This window comes from Hypanus sabinus, chromosome 11 (genome assembly GCF_030144855.1).
Source record: "Hypanus sabinus isolate sHypSab1 chromosome 11, sHypSab1.hap1, whole genome shotgun sequence".
In the NCBI taxonomy this organism is placed as follows: Eukaryota; Metazoa; Chordata; class Chondrichthyes; order Myliobatiformes; family Dasyatidae; genus Hypanus; species Hypanus sabinus.
This window is the reverse complement of record NC_082716.1, coordinates 113,713,802-113,727,196: the sequence shown is the minus strand read 5'-3', so window position 1 is coordinate 113,727,196 and position 13,395 is coordinate 113,713,802. Positions and strand designations below refer to the sequence as shown.

At 44.8% G+C, this 13,395-nt stretch overlaps 1 protein-coding gene across 4 annotated transcripts in view; it reads left to right on the top strand.

Annotated features, from left to right (window-relative positions):
- The window catches only part of clasrp (CLK4-associating serine/arginine rich protein), a 116,021-nt gene that overhangs the window by 83,825 nt on the left and 18,801 nt on the right, over positions 1-13,395 (top strand). For 2 of the 4 annotated variants that reach the window (XM_059985179.1, XM_059985180.1), the window contains 2 exons: positions 4,900-4,946; positions 8,027-8,109. In XM_059985179.1, coding sequence (XP_059841162.1) covers positions 4,900-4,946; positions 8,027-8,109 — 130 coding nt within the window. Of the gene's footprint in view, positions 1-4,899; positions 4,947-8,026; positions 8,110-13,395 lie in introns of those variants that run through there. The other 2 variants (XR_009514878.1, XR_009514877.1) reach the window with 2 other exon arrangements.

The window sequence follows — 13,395 nt, the reverse complement described above, 5'->3', positions numbered from 1 at the left end:
TAACCTCAGTGCCTGGGAAAGTGTTGGAGTCCATTATTAAGGATTAGATTTTGGGGTACTTGGAGATTAATGATAAAATAAATTAACATACTTTGATAATAAATGTACTTTGAACCCTTCATTTATCACACAAGGGAACAAGGTTACCTGGAGCTGAGTTAGATCTACCTCAGCTTCATCTCCTTACAGGCAGCCACAAAACAAAGATATCCAAAACAACCCATTTAAAAAAAAGACTGTCAAACACCCAATGTGCAGAGAGAGAAAAACAAATCATTCAGACAGTAAGTGCAAGCAAACAGCATTCTGAACCGAAGCCCACAGAAAGAGTCTGTCCACAGACCCTCAGTTCAGTGCAGAGCCGAATAAACCTCAGGGAGCAGTGAGCTGAGCTGGCCCAGCGCGTAACTCGTCATATAGATATCGGGTTCTGTCACTTTGATACACTCTGGTATCCTGGATGGAAAATAATCTTGCTCCAAAGTTATTTGGAATCTCCCACTAGATATTTGCTCAGTATCCACTGGAATAAATCCCTTTAAAATCCACCATGTGATCATCCCAGGGCAATCTAAACCCAGATTTCTACAAACATCTCTTATCATTTAAACCTTTGTAAACATCATGTGAAATCAGCATTGTGCTCCTCCAAGAACACTAGAGGTGTGATAATCAGGCAGTGATTATTACTACCCTAATATTTACAGAGTTAAGGATTATTCTGGACTTGTGAAATTATAGCAGATATTGGTTAATTTGCTTTCAGATCTGGTTTCAGATGAACCCACAAATGTTGTGACTAACTGAGTCACTGGGGACACTGAAGATGGTGATACATTCAATGTAGTAGATCTTCTGGAGGGAATCTAGTTGTCCACTCCTCAATAATGTTAGAAACATAGAAAACCTACAGCACAATACAGGCCCTACGGCCCACTAAGCTGTGCCGAACATGTCCTTACCGTAGAAATTACTAAGGTTACCCATAACCCTCTATTTTTCTTAGCTCCATGTACCTGTCCAGGAGTCTCTTAAAAGACCCTATCGTATCCACCTCCACCACCGTCGCTGGCAGCTCATTCCACACAATCACCACTCTCTGAGTAAAAAAACTTACCCCTGACAACTCCTCTGTACCTATTCCCAAGCTCCTTAAAACTTTGCCATTTCAGCCCCGGGAAAAAGCCTCTGACTATCCACACGATCAATGCCTCTCATCATCTTATACACCTCTATCGGGTCACCTCTCATCCTCTGTCGCTCCAAGGGAAAAAGGCCGAGTTCACTCAACCTATTCTCATAAGGCATGCTCCCCAATCTAGGCAACATCCTTGTAAATCACATCTGCACTCTTTCTATGGTTTCCACCTCCTTCCTGTAGTGAGGCGACCAGAACTGAGCACAGTACTCCAAATAGGGTCTGTGCAGGGTCCTATATAGCTGCAACATTACCTCTCAGCTCCTAAACTCAGTCCCACGATTGATGAAGGCCAATACACCATACGCCTTCTTAACCACAGAGTCAACCTGCGCAGCTGCTTTGAGCGTCCTATGGACTTGGATCCCAAGGTCCCTCTGATCCTCCACACTGCCAAGAGTCTTACCATTAATACTGTATTCTGCCATCATATTTGACCTACCAAAATGAACCATTTCACACTTATCTGGCTTGAACTCCATCTGCCACTTCTCAGCCCAGTTTTGCATCCTATCAAAGTCCTGCTGTAACCTCTGACAGCCCTCCAACTATCCACAACACCCCCAACCTTTGTGTCATCAGCAAATTTACTAACCCATCCCTCCACTTCCTCATCCAGGTCATTTATAAAAATCGCGAAGAGTAGGGATCCCAGAACAGATCCATGAGGCACTCCACTGGTCACGGACCTCCATGCAGAATGTGGCCCGTCTACAAACACTCTTTGCCTTCTGTGAACAGGCCAATTCTGGATCAACAAAGCAATGTTCCCTAGGATCCCATGCCTCCTTACTTTCTCAATAAGCCTTGCATGGGATACTTTGTCAAATTCCTTGCTAAAATCCATATACACTATATCTACTGCTCTACCTTCATCAATGTGTTTAGTCGCATCCTCAAAAAATTCAGTCAGGCTCATAAGACACGGCCTGCCTTTGACAAAGCCATGCTGACTATTCCAAATCATATTACGCCTCTCAAAATGTTCATAAATCCTGCCTCTCAGGATCTTCTCCATCAACTTAACAACCACTGAAGTAAGACTCACTAGTCTATAATTTCCCGGGCTATCTCTGCTCCCTTTTTGAATATTGGAAAAATATCCGTAACCCTCCAATCCTCCGGAACCTCTCCTGTCCTCATTGGTGATGCAAAGATCATCACCAAAGACTCAGCGATCTCCTCCCTCACCTCCCACAGTAGCCTGGGGTACATCCCATCCGGTCCCAGTAACTTATCCAACTTGTTGTTTTCCAAAAGCTCCAGCACATCCTCTTTCTTAATATCTACATGCTTAAGCTTTTCAGTCCACTGCAAATCATCCCTACGCTCACCAAGATCCTTTTCTGTAGTGAATACTGAAGTGAAGTACTCATTAAGAACCTCTGCTATCTCCTCCGGTTCCATACACACTTTCCCACTGTCACACTTGATAGATTGTATTCTCTCACGTCTTATCCTCTTGCTCTTCACATACTTCTAGAATGCCTGGTGGTGTTCCTTAATCCTGTCCATCAAGGCCTTCTCACGGTGCCTTCTGGCTTCTAATTTCTTTCTTAAGCTCCTTCCTGCTAACCTTATAATCTTCTAGATCTCTATCATTACCTAGTTTTTTGGACCTTTTGTAAGCTCTTCTTTTCTTCTTGACTAGATTTACAAGTCTTTGTACACCACGGTTCCTGTATGTTACCATCCTTTCTTGTCTCGTTGGAACAAACCTATGCAGAACGCCACACAGATATACCCTGAACATTTGCCACATTTCTTCTGTACATTTCCCTGAAAACATCTGTTCCCAATTTATGCTTCTAAGTTCCTGCCTGATAGCCTCATTTATTTTTTATTAAGTGCAATCGTGAACAATAGTCAGATCAGAAATGCTGATCAAGTCAACTAGTTCCCAAAGAGACAGAGGTTACTGAAAATTCAGGACAAGGAAGTGGAAGTTTTGGGTCAGGGTTAAAGTTACGACTGGCGTAGCATGGTTATCACAACACTTTACTGTAACAGCGACCTGGGTTCAATTGGTGAGGCTGCCTGTAAGGAGTTTGTGCATTCTCCCCATGGCCTCTGGGTGCTCTGTTTTTCAGCCATATAACAATTACAGCACGGAAACAGGCCATCTCGGCTCTTCTAGTCCGTGCCGAATGCTTACTTTCACCTGGTCCCACCGACCTGCACTCAGCCCATAACCCTCCATTCCTTTCCTGTCCATATACCTATCTAATTTTACTTTAAATGACAATACTGAACCTGCGTCTACCACTTCTACTGGAAGCTCATTCCACACAGCTACCACTCTCTGACTAAAGAAGTTCCTCCTCGTGTTACCCCTAAACTTTTGCCCCTTTTTAACTTTTTCCCATGATCCAAAGATGTACCGGTTGGTATTTAATTGGTCGTTGTAAATTGCCCCTTAATTAGGCTAGGGTTAAATTGAGGGATTACTGGGCGCACAGCTCAAAGGGGCAGAATGGCCTGTTCCGTGCTGTATCTTAATAAGTAAATAAGGCGTAGGAGCGGATCATGGTGTGGTCTGCCGCTGCTGTAGCCCATCCACTGCAAGGTTCAACATGTGTATTCAGAGATGCTCTTCCACACACTATTGTTGTAATATGTGGTTATTAGAGTTACTGTTGCCGTCCTGTAGACTTGAACTAGTCTGGCCATTCTCCTCTGACCGCTCTCATTTAAAAACAAATGTGTTTCACCCGCAGAGCTGTCTCTCTGGAATTTTGTTTATACTCGAGACTGAAATCCCAGGAGATCAGCAGTTTCTGAGATACCTCCCCATCTGGCACCAGCAGTCATTCCACAGTCAAAGTCACTCATATTACATTTTTTCCCCATTCTGAAGTTTGGTCTGAACAAGAACTGAACCTCTTGACCATGTTAGCATTCTTTTATGCACTGAGTTGCTGCCACACTGATTAGATATTTGTATTAACAAGCCCGTGTTCAAGTGTACCTAATAAAGTGACCAATAAGTGCGAAAGGAAGTCAGTTTGGCCCATCAAATCTGTGCTGTCTCACAGAGCGTTAGTTCTCCCTGTAATTCCCTTTCTCCCACATTCCTTTCTAGTTTAAGCTTAATGTCATAGGCATAGTAAAACCCAGGGTATAAATGCCAAGAAAGTCGGCTTTTTCTAGCAGCGGTCCAGTACAATACAAATATGTTAACATAAAGTTCATTAACATAAATTGTACCTATCTTACATGGCCAAAATAAATTAAAATAAACATAACACCAGTGCAAGTTGAGAGAAAGAGAAGGAAGTGTTAGGGTTGTTCAGGTCAGTGGTTAGTGTTGCTGTGGTCTTCTGGCTCTGTACATGCTGTCTAATGGCAGCTTTGTGAAGAGGGCACAGATGATAGGGGTCCCTTATTGATGTTGGATGTTGTCCGTAACCCACATCCTTTGATACTCCTCATTGAGGGCATAGGACAATTTTCAGTGGCCATTTAACCCACTGATCTGCAGGTCTATTGGATGTAGGGGGAGAATCTGTACAGTCACTGGAAGAACACAGACAGTGTCCCATGTCATTATTGGACGCCTTAATGTAACTTTGGGAGCAAGGTAAAGGAGAAGAGCAAGCAGTATGCATGGAGGGGAAGTTCACTGTTGTTTCGTTTGGTGAGGGAAGTCCCTGTTACCTATCGACAGCATGCAGTCACAGCTTTTCTGTTCTTCCTTTCAGGAACGGGAGGACGAGCTGCGAGCAATGGCTCGGAAAATTCGCCTGAAGTAATTCTCTTCTCCATCTCCACCCCCCCCGGTTCTCCCCCCCTCCCCCCATCCTCCCCGCCTGCCCTGGCAAACTGCTGCAAACCTGCCACTGATAACCAGTTTCACTGTGGGTGACCTGGGAGTGAAGTGGGGTGGGTTTGCATGGTTCATAAACCTGGTAGTGGGGAGTGACTTTAATTTATGCATCCTCATGTCTTTGAGCCTTGTGGAGAATTCTCTAACCCACTGAGGCTCGGTGGGCTAATCTGATGAAGCAAGCCACCCCCACCCACCACTTCCTCACCAGGGCACCGCCCTTTTCTTGGGTCTAACCCCAGGCCGTGATCTCTCGTCAAGGTATCAGACAGCAAGTCATTATTCACTCACTTGTGTAGGCGTTGCCACAAGTCCCACTGTTCATTGGCAGTCTGTGATTTCCCTTTATCCGATTGCTGTGCAAACTGTTTCAGAAGATTGTTCTGGAACTGTAGGTCTGATTCTATCCTCTATGTAAATATAAGTGAACCACACTTCTTTCGTAGCAGTCTTCTGCCTTCACAAGACTGGAGCCTGTGTTTAATTCCAGGTTTATTAATTACTTGGATTCAGTTCCCCGGCTCTGTTGATTGGATTTAGACCCAAGCCTCTAGACACCTGCATGCCAGCCCTGCAGATTAACCTTTCTGCAACTCTCTGCCACACTATTCCCAGTGACATCCGCAGCCAGTGCCTGTGTGGTTTAGCTAGGAGCCAGAGCAGATTACTGCATGGCTTGCTGCTGGTACATCTTTATCTTCTGTACAATGAAGATTAGTGCAGAATGACAGGTGAAGTATTCAAGGTTATTCCACACACTTTCTAGCTCTCGGGGACAAGAGGATTGTTTAAGTTGCTGACTTCCCCACAGGGTGCCTCCTGACCCTCGTAGAACTTGTTAGTTCCTCAGAGTCTGGTGTGTTATATTCCCGGCAGAATCCGTTTGTGCCATCGTCTGTAACAGCTTAAAAATGACCATAAAGAGTAGGCCATTTGGCTCATCGTCTGCTTCGCCATTCCAATATGGTTGGTTTATTTTCCCTCTCTACCCCATTTTCTGTCCTTCTCCCCGTAACCTTTGAAGCCCTGGCTAATCAAGAACCTGCCAACCTCTGCTTTAAGTACACCCAATGGCTTTAGCTTCTGAATCCAGAAGTCATTTGTGATCCATGATATCTTGTTGGTTAGCGCAACACTCTACAATGCACCCGCTGAAAGATCGGGCTCAATTCCTGTATGTCTGTAAGGAGATTCTACATCCTCCCTGTGATCACATGGATTTCCTCCGTGTGGATTAGAGTTGATAAAATGTGAGCATGTTTTATTGGCACTAGGGGCATGATGACACTTGCAGGCTGCATCAGCTGCAAGCGAGGTCTTTCACTGTATTAATTTAGAGTACTGTACAGGAAAACATAAATAAGTTTGAAAGAGCACAGAGAAAGTTTACAAGGATGTTGCTGGGTCTGGAGGACCTGAGTTGTAAGGAAGGATTGAATAGGTTAGGGCTTTATTCTTTAGAATGTAGAAGATTGAGGAGAGATTTGGTAGAAGACTATAGACAGGGTAAATGCAAGCAGATTTTTTCCACTGAGGTCAGGTGGGACTACAGGTAAAGGTTATTGGTTAAGGGTGAAATGAGAAAAGTTCAAGGGGGAAATTTCTTCATTCTGAGGGTCATGAGATTGTGGAATGAACTGTCAGCACAAGTGGTGCATACAAGCTTGATTTCAATGTTTAAGAGAAGCTTGGATAGGTAGGTGGATGGAGAGGTATGGAGGGCTATGGTTCGGTGCAGGTTGATGGGAGTAGGCAGTTTAAATGGTTTAGCACAGACTAGATGGGCTGAAGGACCTGTTTCTGTGACTATGTATGACAAATAAAGATAGTCTTCTTTAACAGTTACTGGCCAGCAGACTCCCAGTTAAAGAAGGGTGATGAGTTCTGTTCCTGAGGGCCGTGCTGTGATTCCTGTCATAAGACTGCTTGACATAGTTTACCCCAATTGTAACCATCACAATCATGCACTTTCTGGGCAGCACAGAATGAGGTCGAGAGAGTAGAAATGAGCAGCAGGATGTGGAACGACTAGATTCCACCAGAACCCCTTGGCTTAAAATCAGAGCTTCCATGTGAAACCTCCAAGAGGACCCCAACCTTGTCATGGTTTGGAGGCTCAGTGACCTGAAGAGCAATGTCGGCTGGAATCAGAGCTTTATGCTTTGGCTCTTGGTCTGCCCAATACCATAGAGGTCAAACTAAGAGTGGTCCACTGGTTCTCCAGGTTCAGGGATTCAGCTCAGGCCTAAAGCTCTAAATTGTTACGGAAACAGCAATGAAGAATCCTTCTATACAGAGAGAGATGGAGGACCAACAGCGTAACGGACTGTAAGTAAGTCCATGTTGAAAATGTCATTTACAACGTGACAATCGCCAGTGTTTGCAGACACACAACCAGTGACAAGCAGGGTAGGACATGTAAATGAAAGGAGAATAGTTTTGGGTAGAGGAGCAGTTAGCATAACCCTACTACAGTGCCAGTGACCCAGGTTCCATTTGGTGGCTATCTATAAAGACTTTGTACTTTCCTCCCCGTGACCTTGTGGGGTTCCTTTGGGTGCCCTGTACAGGTTAGGGTTAGTTAGTTGTCCATGTTGGCACTGGGTTCGTGTATGGGCTAATTGATCAATATGTGGTGTGGGCTCATTGGACCAGAATGACCTGTTACCATGTTGTATCTCTAAATAAAGATAAAGATTAGCTTTATGTGTCACAGGTACATCGAGGCATGTAGTGAAATATGTCACTTTGTGTCCGAGTATTGTGTAGGGCATTCTACAAGTGTTGGCATGCTTCTGGTACCAATATAGGAAAATCACTTAGTCATGGGGAGAACATACAAATTCCTTACAGACAGCAGCAGGATTAGAGCCCCAAACACTGGTGTTGTAAAGCGCTACGCAAACTGATCTTAAGGAAACTCGCTTGAAGCCATCTGTGTGCACAGCTGCCAGGTGAAGTGTGAGCACAAGTGACACGTTGTGCTTTGTTCCTTTCCTTAGGGAGAGGGAACGCAGAGACAAGGAACGAGATGAGTGGGAGAAGGAGTACCCGAGGAGAAGTCGCTCTTCCTCGCCGAGATACGGTGCGTGTCAACTGTGCAGAAGGTTGTGGTGGTGGGAGGGGAATTGTATCCTGACCCTGGCTGCTGCAAGACCTTTGAGCATTGGTTCTCAGCATGTGTCATTCTGGGGGAGCTGGGCAGACACAGGTGAATGAACTACAGAACATTAGCTGCAGTCTCACTCTTGGAGCCAAGCACTAGGCCAAGACCATAAGACGTAAAGTAGAAGCAGAATTAGGGCGTACAGCCCTCTCCACCATTCAATCAGGCTGATTTATTTTCCCTCTCAACCACACGCTCCTGCTTCTCCCCGTTACCTTTAATGCCCTTACTGATAAAGACTTGACAATCTCCACTTTAAATATACCCAATGACTTGGCCTGTACAGCCGCCTGTGACAGTGAATTCCAGGTTCTGATCCTCTGGGTAAAGAAATTCCTCCTCATCTCTTTTCTAAAAGGATGTCTCTTTATTCTGAATCTCTGCCCTATGGTGTCAGATACTCCCTCTACTGGATTCATCCTCTCCACGTCCACTCTTTCTAGGCTAGGGGTACCCAACCTGGGGTACCCGGACCACTCAGTTCATGGCAGGGTTAACTTTTAAGAAAGTTGGGAACCCCTGATCTAGGCCTTTCAATATTTGATAAGAGTTCAGTTGGATTCCCCCCCCCCCCCCCCCCCCACCTTCTTCATTCTTCTAAACCTAACGAGTACAGGCCCAGAGCCAATCAAATGCTCCTCATACATTAACCCTTTCTAGCTGTTGAATAGTTCACTTGAGGAATGGGTTGGTTGAGAACTTGGAGTCAGTTTTGTCTTAAAATGCCAATGACTACTCTTTACAGTTTTCTACCATGTTTTAAAGGCATCAAATGGTGATAGTGTGCAGTTTCTGGTTGCCCTGTTATAGGAAGCATGTTAGAGGCTTTGGCAAGGCTGTAGAAGAGGGCTTAGCAGAAAGCTGTCTGGATTAGAGGTGATGAACTGTAAGAGGAAGTTGACAAACTTGGGTTGTTTTCGCTGGAACGTCAGAGGTTGAAGGGAGACCTGGTGGAAGATGATAATGTTACGAGAGACACAGACAGGGTATCTTTTCCCCCACAGTAGGGCATGCATTTAGAGGGACGAAAATTTAAGGGAGATGTGTGGAGCGGATAGAATAGTAGCTTTTAAGAGGTTTTGAGACAGGTGTATCAATATGCATGGAATGGAGAGAGATGGATCATGTGGAGGCAGATGGCATTCAGTTTAATTTGGTATAAGGTTCAGCACACACACGATGGGCCGAAGAGCCCAATCCTCTGCTGTACTGTTTGATGAGAAAAAAACTATTTACAAGAATAAACCTCATAAAGACTTTCATTCTTATGTTCAAGTCAAGTTTATTGTCATTTCGCTGTCAAGCACGACATTTCTCCAGATCAGGGTGTCAAGCACTGTACACATAACACACAATAACTTAAGGAAAGTAAGGATAACATCTACAGGTGAATTACACATAAATAAATAAACTAAAGTGCATAAATTAAATATGGTCAGGCACAGAACAGGTTAACCTGTGAAACTTCAAATGTGATGCCACATGGAGCTCAGGAGTCTAATGGTCTGAGGGACGAATCTCTTTCCCATCTTGACTGTTCTTTGTGCTGGATGGATCCTTGATAATGCTAAGGGCCCTGCGTACACAGCGCTCCTGATAAATGTCCCCGATGAATGGTAGGGAGACCCCTATGATCCTCGCAGCCATTCCCATAGTCCTTTGTAGGGACTACCAGTCTGATTCTTGGCTATTCCCATACCAGATAGAGATGCAGCTTGTCAGGACTCTCTCCATGATGTTCCTGTAAAATTCAGTTAAGGTGGGATGGTCTGGGAGGAGCCTTGCTTACCTCAGTCTCCTTTGGAAGTGGAGACGCTGCTGTACTGCTTGTTCAGGGATGGGATATTAAGGGAGCAGGTGAGGTTATCCATGATGTGAACTCCCAGGAACTTGGTGCACTTAGCTTTCTCTACAGAGGAGCCCTGTATTCGCAGAGGGGATGATTCATCTGCATCTTACTGAAGTCCACAGTCACTTCCTTCGACAATGTGTTAAGTAGTATGCGATTATATTCTTTAAAACCAATGGGACTGTAGCCAGTTGTGGCTCCCTGTGAAGGTACACTACTATGGTAATTGAGGGACCTCTTCACCCAACTTGACAGCTTTGTGTCCAGCAGCTGAAGTACCCTACTCTGTCTTCTTCCCCACTGAGTCCTCGCAGTGGTTGCACCTAGCTTCAGTGCATCCTCAGCACACCCTCCTGTTGGCAGCATTCCTCTGTGGCAGGGCTTCCCAACCTGAGGTCCACATACCCCTTAGTTAATGGTAGGTGGTCCATGGCATAACAAAGTTGGGAACCCATGCTCCACAGACATCTTGTTGTACTAGCGTACCAAATGGCTTTGGGCTTCTCTCAGCAAGATGATGACCTGCTTGTCCCTGAAAAAAGCCCGTAGATCATTGTACTCCGTCACACAACTGCTTAGGATGAACTGTGACACAGTTCCTTGCATCTTTCTCCACGCCCTCTTTGTAAACCACAGTCCTCAAAGAGCTTAGCGGCTGTCTCGTTCTAACAGGTTTGAGTAAGGAGGAGAGTGCTGATTGGGACACAAACCCAACTTAGACCCTGTCTTTTTGAAAGTACTCAAGTCCCCTCTGCACTGTAAGGGTGGGTGTAAAAGCTGTCACGCCTGTAATATCGAAGCAGATGCAGGAACCTGCTCTATAATCATTTCTTACCCTACATCAGAATTACGATCGTCGCCTCTCATTGCTATACTCAGATTGGCACTTCTAACATTAATTGATCGATGGACCAGTAACAGTGGGGCACTGAGGACTACAGAGAACAGAGATCTGGTAATATAGAGTCATGTTTCTTTGAAAGTGATGTCACAGGTAGATAGGGTTTGGCACATTTATCATCAAGTACCGTGTTGTATGACAAGGGCAATCGTGGTCTGTGACCATGACTGTTCTTGGCAAATATTTCCACAGAAGAGATTTGCTACTGCCACCTTCTGGGCAGTCCTGATCCAGGGGTTGTTGTGGGGGGGGGGAGGAAGGAGGTTAACTAAGCAGATGCTATAACTTGTCCAAGGGTGACCTGCAGGCTAGTTAACAGAAGGAGTGCCTTCCACCTCTGTGTAGAGACCTATCTCCACGCCCCCACACACATTGGCCTTCATAAATCAAAGTACATATTTGTCACCATATACTACCCTGAGACTCATTTTCTTGCTAGCATTTATAGTGGATACAGAGAAACTCAATAGATTCAGTGAGAAACTCCACACAAAGATGGACAAATAGCTAATGTGCGAAAAAAGACAAAACTCTGCAAATACAAAAAAAATAATATTGAGATCATGAGTTGTTGAGTCCTTGAAATTTGGTTGTGGAATCAGTTCAGAGTTTGGTGAGTGAAGTTATCTGCGCTGGTTCAGGAACCTGATGGTTGGAGAGGAATAACTGTTCCTGAACCTGGTTGTGTGGTACTTAAGAAAGCATGGCCTGGATGATGGGGGTCCTTGATAATGGATGCTGCTTTCTTATTGGTGGCGCTCCTTGTAGATGTGCTCGGTCGGGGGGGGGAGGTGCTTTTCCTATGATAGACTGGGGTTGTTGTATTGAAGTTTTATAAGATGCTACTGAGGCCATATTTGGAGTATTTTGTGTGGTTCTGGTCACCTACCTACAGATAAGTTAATACAGGTAGACCCCAAGTTATGAACGTCAGACTTACAGACAACTCATACTTACGAACCGAGGAAGGAGAACGCAGTCCGGCATTTTAAGTCATTGCTGTTGACACTGTGTTGAGTGTTTAACTTTGTATTTGGCTTAAATTTTTCTTAGTAAGATTCACCTGACCCGCCGCCCCCCCCCCCCCCCCGTTCTGGTCAGCTGGTGACGCATTGAGATCAGCGCCAGGCTGGAGAATGGAGGTTTCCGAGTTCGATCCAGTGACAGAACGCTCCCGTGCCAGGTTGATGTCGATCCAGTGTCTCCCGTACCATCCGTGCTTGGTTGATGTCGAGCTCGCAACTCGACCTCGTAAAAAAAAACACTGCCACCTCCAGTTTAAATTCTCACGCAGAATATTGTGGATGATCAAATACCCAAACCCAGCACAGCCCCCACTTGTCCCACTTAGCCTGACTCAGTGCAGTGGTCCTTCAGACCAGCGGAGATTGGGACCCGCCGCCCGCGGTGTTTCTGTTCCATTGACAGGAAGCGATCGAGATTGAAAATAAAGTGGAAATAATAAAGCATTTGGAAAGAGGTGAAACGCCATCTGTCATTATAAAAGCGTTAGGCTACTGTAGGTCAACGATCGGAACAATTTTAAAGGTTAACGGATAAAGTGAGAATAATGGAGCATGTGAAAGGCCCTGCCCCAATGAAAGTTACAATTATTATTAAGCAACACAGTGGTTTAATTATTGGAGTACAAACGTTTCTTAAGTGTTTTATATGCATAGAAAGGTAAAATATATACTATATACTAAGACAAACATTTGTCTAACTGACGCTAAATAATACCGGATGTACTTCTTCCGACTTACATACAAATCCAACTTAAAGACTGATTCAGGAACGGAACTCGTACGTAACTCGGGGACTGCCTGTAATAAGATTGAAAGAGTACAGAAAAAATTGACCAGGATTTGTCAGGACTTGAGGACCAGATTTACAGGGAAAGGTGAAGAAGGCACGACAGCAGCTATATCTCATTAGGAGTTTGAGGAGAATTAGTATGTCCCAAGTTTCTACAGTTGTGCTATGGAGAGCATTCAAATCGCTGCATTACCGTTTGGTATGGGGGCGGGGGAAGAGGGTCAGAGGTGCTGCACAGGACTGGAAAAGTTGTAAGCTCTGCCAGCTTCATCATGAGCATTAGCCTCCCAAGCATCCAGGACACCTTCAAAAGGTGATGCCTCTATCATTAAGGATGCCCATCACTCAGGACGTGCCCTCTTCTCATCAAGAAGAAGGTACAGGAGCCTGAAGACAAGCACTCAACAGTTTGCAGCTTCTTCCTCTCTGCCATCAGATTTCTGAATGGGCAATGAACAATATTTTTTGATCTTTTTGCTCTGCTTATTTATTTTTTTATACATACTTATTGTAATTTATAGTTGTACTACATATTGCAATGAAATTTCACGACTTATGTCAGTGATAATAGACCTGATTCTGATTCTGAAGGTTCAGTAGGTTCGGACTTTATTCCTTGGACCGTAGGAGAATGAGGGGC